Raw genomic sequence first — 6590 nt, forward strand, 5'->3', positions numbered from 1 at the left:
CCCATTAAGATCTTTAGCATGGTTGACTTGCCAGCTCCGTTTTCCCCAACCTAGAGAAGCAGCAGCAACATTGGAGAACATGAAACCCACAGAGCTACCTCGGGGATGGGGCAGTGCTTAGGGAATTTCAGCCCTCTCGGATGATCACACAGCACTGCTGGAACACGTTCCCCAGTCCCTGAGCTTAAGGACTAGCCGGCCCAGCCCCCCATTTGCAAGCACACAGCTTGAGGACAAGGACCCCTGACATTGAAGTTGGCCTTGCTCTGAGCAGGGACTTGGAGAGGAGAGCCCAGAGGTCACTGTCACTCTGCAATCCCGCGTACCACGCAGATGCGGGACTCCAGGTCAGCGGAGACAGACAGGGAACGGAATATGTAGTGAGTTGGGTCGTAGCAGAAGTCTACTTCATCCAGCTGCAGGATAGGAGGGGAGAACTTCTCAAAGCCATCGGGGAACCTGGGAAGGCAGGAGGAGGTGAGAGACGGCCAGGAACTTCAGAACTCTGCTCAGAAGGGAAGCTGGGTCCCATCCAAGCAAGGCTCAGGCGACACTTACTTCATCATCACCTCAGACTCCTTGTCCACGGGTTTCAGCTCTGGCCTGCAAATAGCAAAGCCACAGTGTAACTAAGGCGCCTTGCTCTGAACCCCACACCAGAAGCCCACAAACTTCAGCTCTGCAGAGCCTCATCCTGGCCAAAGCCTCCAGACCAGACATGGCACCCAAAGCCTGAACCACCCCATCCCTGCAGACACAGTGTCCTCCAGATTCGCCTGGGAACATTGTTTTCTTCCCATCAGCACTGCCCCCTCCCCACCTCTGCAGAGCAGCAGGACACTCACAGCTTCTCCAGCAGCTTGAGCTTGCTCTGAACTTGGGACGCCCGGTTTGCGTTGTAGCGAAAGCGGTCGATGAAAACCTACAAATGACAAAACCCCATTCAGCCACAGCCACCCCAGCGCCGCTAAGCCTTCTGCAACAACAGAGCCACAGCCACAGATCACTGCAGGACTAAGCAGCAATGAATACAGGAAGCTTGGGATGCTTGCTGGGAGCAAGGAGAAAGGGGCAAGGCTGGGAGAAGTGCCCCAGGCCTACTGGTTTCTCCCAGTACCTGGATATGCTCGCGGTACTGCTGCTGCGCCTCGTACTCCCGCTGCTGGTTCTTCAGCCGCTCCTCCTTGGTCTTCATGAAGTTCTCAAAGTCCCCACGGTACGCGTCCAGGCGCTGCGAGTGCAGGTGGATGATGTCCGTGGCCACTGTGTTCAGGAAGTTCCTGTCGTGGGACACCACGAGGATGGTCGACTGCCAGGTCTGGAGGAGACAAGGGAGAGGGAGAGCTGAGGGAGCCCGAGTGCCACCACCCAGCAAGGCAGGACACCAACCAGCCTGGGAGGATGTCCCCGTTCCCTGATGCATGTCCAGCACACCTCTAACCCTGTTCCCACCCCTACCTGCAGGTAGTTCTCCAGCCACAGGATGGCCCTCACGTCCAGCATGTTTGTCGGCTCTGAGGGAAGAGGAAAAAGGCACTGAGGTCAGGTCAGGAGGGACTGGGATGTCTGGATAATGCTTTTTTACACGGGAAAGACCAGTGACCAGCCCAAGTGGCTGCCCAAGCATGTTTCCCGGGTGAGGATGGCTCCATGCCACTGCTGGGGAGCGCTGACAGCCCTGTCACTCAAGCTATTTTGAGCAGGCAGCTAAAGGCCACGCTGCCTTCCCAAAGCAGCAAGGGCACGGGCAGGCCCAGCAGCAGGGTTAGAGGGACCTGTGGTATTAACTTACCGTCCAGCAGAAGGAGGTCTGGCCTAGGGAAACCAAGACATGGGCATCAGAAGCAAAAAGAGCACAGGGTGAAGGCAAAGCACGTTTCACCACACACAGAGCTGCAATGCCTCAAAAGCTCCCCACCCTGACAGTCTGAGAAGACCCCCAGGCAGTCCCCCAGCCCCCTGCAGCACAGATAGCAAGGAAGGTGAACCAACAGAGTGAAAGCCTAGACACCAACCTGGCAAACAGGGCTCTGGCTAAGGCCAGTCTCATTCTCCAGCCTCCAGAAAACTCTCTGAGAAGAGCAGAGATTGCAGAGAAAGGTTACAATTTAATCAGAATAACTCAAGTCCATTCAAATTTCGATACCCAGAGCCTGGAGACTTACTTGGTTGTCTGTTGCTGCATCTTTGCATTAAAGCCCAGCCCAGCGAGAATGACAGACGCCCTGGGGAAAAGCAGAGAGAACTGGAACACAGATACACCATCTGTCTGCAGAGCTCAGTCTGAGCTCCCAGACCCATGGTCACCACAGGCACTCTGCTATGTAGTTTACGGCTACCATGGTGCAGGAAAACTTCCCTGCAGGCCCAAGAGCAGCATTTGGCTGCAAAACGCAGCCCAGGAAAACACAGCATCCACACTCAGTCCCAGGAGACTGACAAGAAGCTTTCAGCTCACTATCACCAGTATTCCAGAGCTACTCCCTAGACAGCAGGAATCTGGGGAGGTCTGAGTGGAGCAGCAGTAACAATGCCATTTGGGAGGAAAAAAAGCAACAACAAAACCTCCAGCTTCTGGGGAAGCTCAACTATCTCTAACACAGAAGAACTATGACAGAAGTAGAGAACAGAAGCAGGGAGAGTCCCCGTCCCCACACACAGGATTGCAGGGCCACAGCATGGCCCTTCTGTGATCCAAACCACATCTGGCCACACCAACAGACAGCAGTGCCACAGGGCAGTCTCACCTCGCCGGGGCCTTGTCTGCCTCAATCTCCTCCAGCTTGGCGTAGATCTCCGATAGCCTGGCACCTTCCGTCCCTTCTCCCCTGGCGCAGAGCAGAGCAGAGACAACAAGAGGTCAGGATCTGAGTGCTGAGGAGGCTGATCACCCCAAGCAGGACAAAGGCAGGCAAGACCTCATGGATAAAAGGCTACGGAAGGGCTGGAAACCTAGCGATGAGCATCTCACCTGCCAGCATTCACTTTGGCCGTCAGCTCCTTTTCCTCCCTCAGCAGGCTCTCACGAGTGGTGTCACACTCCAGCACGCTCTGCAGGGCTGGCGTCTCATCACCTGCCACCTCCTGCTCCACGTGGAGGATGCTGATGTGTGAGGGAATGCGCAGGCTCCGACTGGCAATCATCTTCAGCAGCGTGGTCTTCCCCAGCCCATTCCTGCCCACCAGCCCGTAGCGCCGTCCAAACGCCAGGTTCAGGTCTGCCCCTGCCAGCAGGACCCTAGAGCAGGGAACAGGCAGGTACCTGCTCAGACTGCCCCACGGAGAGAGAGGCAACCAGCGGCCACCTGCCCCAGCACCTTTCAGGCTGTGCTGAGGTGGGCCACGTGGCCTGCTGATCTTTCCAGTCATTCCCCACCACTCTCAAATGTGGACCTCACCTTGACCCCAGCCAGGGTCCATCCCACCTCCCCACCTGCACTCACCGCTCACCAAAGGAGACATCGAAGTTCTCGATGCGTACATCGTACGACTTGTTCTTGCCTGATGACTCCATGCGGGTCTCCTTCTTGCTGGCAGCTTGGCTGGCAGTTGCCTCCTCGAGGACTCTGCAGTAGGCAGAATGCAGAGAAGGGGCTCAATGGGAAAGCTCTGTGTGCTCACATCCCAGCCAGAGCAGCCTGGGGGTGCTGGAGGCACCGCTGTACTCACGGAGGGCCGGATGACTTCACAGAATCCCGCTCCATCCTCTTGTCTTGCTTGGCTTTCAGTTTGGCTTCTGCCTTCTCCAGTTTCTTGGCATTCACCATCTGGGGCAAAAGAAAGTGTGAAAGCCCATGTTCAGCAAAAGCCCCAAAAACCCAACTCCAAGTGAAAAGAGAGCTGTCAGTCCCTTGTTCCTGGAAGGAATGGAAGGCAGAAGGAAGCTAGGACTGGGGAACTGGGACAGACTCAAGGAAGCAAACAGGGCCATTACAGCACTTGAGGAATGCAGTCCTAAACCAACAGCGTGTATGCAACGGTCCGACCTCAGCAAGCAGTTGGCTGACCCCAACCTGTATGGCTCTTCCCCATGACCCATTTCTCTGGTTTCAGGGACCTGAGTCAGCCAAGGCACTTCAACAACACCAACGTGCCTGAGGGTTGGACTAGATGATCTCGAGTTCATTTCCAACCCCCACGATTCTGCGATCCTGAGCTATCCCAGCACCTCCTTCACTCACCATACACCCACCCCAGCCAGCACCACTAAGTGGCGTTTCCCCTCCCCTGTTAAACTTTACCCAGTTTGGAATTAACTCAAGTTATGCAGTGGATCAATCATGGCAAAGCCAAAAAACATTTAATTAAACCCAGAGGCAAGAAGCAGCCCAGTGTTTTAACCTGTCCTGCGATCTTGGCCAGGCTCTCAGCTCACTCCTGCATCCAGTCACATAGCTGTGGCTGACCAAGAGCACTCCCAGGTATTTCTAGGCAGCTCCCAGCCACAGGAGCACACTACAGACCTGCACGCTTGGCTGAGAGCATCTTGTTACTGCGCCTGTAGCCCAGTACCTACAGACACACTGAGTCACTCTGTAAGCAGTACAGAGCTCCTCAAATCTCCCAAGCAGGACGTGTCCTCCAATACCTGGGAGGCCTCCCAAGGCCTCCTCTGAATCTTTCCCAATTTCTCTGAAGATTATCTTTGAGTTGCAGACACGAGAACCAGACAGCGAGCTTGGGAGCGGCAGTTCCAGTGCCAACAGCAGCAGCAGTCACCAGCTCCCCCCAAAGGCTCCCATTCACACGCACAGATATCGCATTAGATCTCATCCTCCACACGAGGAGCTCCACGTGTGCCCCAGGGAGGGAGAGCACCACAACGCACCGCACACAGCTGCTGCTGCCCTGGCTTTGTATCTGCACAACTGTCTCCATAGTTAAGCCTGGGGGCACCCAATGCAGAGCACAACCTGCCTCACATCGAATCGCTGCACTGGGTTCAGTTCTCACTGAGCAGGACAAGAAGCACTCCTGTACATTGTAGCCACTCAATCAAAGCTGTACTGAAGAAGCCAAAGTCCTTCCCAAAGTTAGAGACATTGCACTCTGAGCGTTACTGCCTGACTGACCATGCTTTGAAACTCATTAAGATAGAGGAAAATGGAGCTCACCAAGTTAATGACCTATTAGCTCCCTCTGAACCTTTCCACAATCAAGGCCAAGAGCTTCACCAATGATGCAAAGGCAAAGCTCCCCTGTACCTCCATGCTCCACTGCTACCTTTGGTTCTGGCCAACCCCAGCACGTGAGGGGTCCAAAGCAAGCCACAGAGCTGCAGCCCCATGCAAGGGTTATCCCAGCAGCCCACCCACAGGCTGCAGCCCCTGCTTACCGACGTCTGTCCTCTCTTCAGCAGCAACCCTGGCAGCAGGTCCGTGTTGGCATCTGTGAGGGGATGGGGGGGTGAGTGGTGGGGTTCCCTCTTCTAGGGAACTGGAGGGGGTTAAAGGTTGGGGGGAACGAAGAATGGGACATACGGAGGACTGAAAGACAGAGGATTGAATGACAGGGGACCGAAGGCCAGGAGAACCCAGGGACGAAGGGACTGAAGGACAGCCTCCATGCATCCCAGCAGTTCAGCCCCAGGACATGGCAGAGGGGTGCGGAGTTTGGGAGCCAGGGCCGGGGCTGAGCTGCCCCATCGAGCCCCCCCCCGAGCCCTGCGGAGGAGCCTCAGCCCGCCGCCACCCCCCGGCCGCCGCTCACCGTATCCGTCGGTGATCTGGGAGAGCTGGATAGGGGCGTCCAGAAGCACCTGGCTGCAGCGCTGCGCCCGGGCTTCGTCCCTGCGGGAGAGAGGAGGGTCGGGAGGCCCCGGAGCCGCGGCCGGGCGGGGCGGGGCGCGGCCGGGCGCTGCTTACAGCTGGAGGCAGTTGAAGAGGCGCTGGCACACCTCGCGGATGGCCCGCTCGTCCTTGCCGTCCCGCGACACCTCCTGCAGCAGTTCGCCCACCGCCTCCACCAGCTCGTCCACCGACTCGAAGTCCGCGCCGCTGCTGTGCAGGATCCCTGCGGGCACGCGGCGCTATGCCTATCGCGACACTATTCCTATCGCGCTACAACCCACGGGCGGCCCCCCTCCCCCGAGAGGCTCTGTCGCGACTCCTCCGAGACGGGGCGGTGCTCACCCGTCACGTAAGCGAACACCTCGCCGTCCAGCTCCGGGAACTCGCTGCGGAGAATGTCGGAACACGACGCCATAGCGCGGCGGGAGCGGGGCCCGGCCCCAGTGCTGCCGCACGGAGCCCGGCCCCGCGGCACAGGCGGAAGGAGCGGCGGCGGCGGCGAGGCGCGGGGGCTGCCGGGAGAGCGGCGCCATGTTCGCGGGGGGTGCTGGGAAATGGAGTCCTAAGAGCGCGCGTGCGCGGTGCGGAGCACGGGAGCGCGCTGCCACGTGGGGCGCTGGGCACCGAGCGCCGGTGGAGCGGCGATGGAGTTTCGCAGCGCAGCCGCTGGTATTTTATTTTTGTTGTTGTTTTCGTTTTTACAGACGTGCTCCGGCAGCAGGCTCACAGAAAAGACGGAGCTGCCCTCCTCGTTCTGCGGCGCTGTGTCCGTGCTCAAGCACTCCAAGCACAGCACTTCCC

The 6590-nt window shown here is 57.8% G+C and overlaps 1 protein-coding gene across 1 annotated transcript; it reads right to left on the minus strand.

The window, feature by feature from the left end:
• Nucleotides 1-5: 5 nt before the first annotated feature.
• On the minus strand, nt 6-6268 carry ABCF3 (ATP binding cassette subfamily F member 3; the record flags this gene model as incomplete). Its single annotated transcript, XM_042878264.1, has 17 exons — nt 6132-6268; nt 5865-6012; nt 5710-5789; nt 5336-5388; nt 3670-3767; nt 3444-3566; nt 2972-3238; nt 2748-2828; nt 2166-2225; nt 2016-2072; nt 1793-1815; nt 1459-1514; nt 1118-1318; nt 846-922; nt 559-603; nt 327-459; nt 6-50 (listed from the first exon to the last, which is right to left on the minus strand). Coding segments are annotated over exons 1-17 (1620 nt in total), but the record flags the coding sequence as incomplete, so codon positions are not given.
• Between the last annotated feature and the right edge of the window lie 322 nt (nt 6269-6590).

This window comes from Lagopus leucura, unplaced genomic scaffold, assembly GCF_019238085.1.
Source record: "Lagopus leucura isolate 7727_CA_CO unplaced genomic scaffold, USGS_WTPT01 Super-Scaffold_100021, whole genome shotgun sequence".
NCBI classification, from domain to species: Eukaryota; Metazoa; Chordata; class Aves; order Galliformes; family Phasianidae; genus Lagopus; species Lagopus leucura.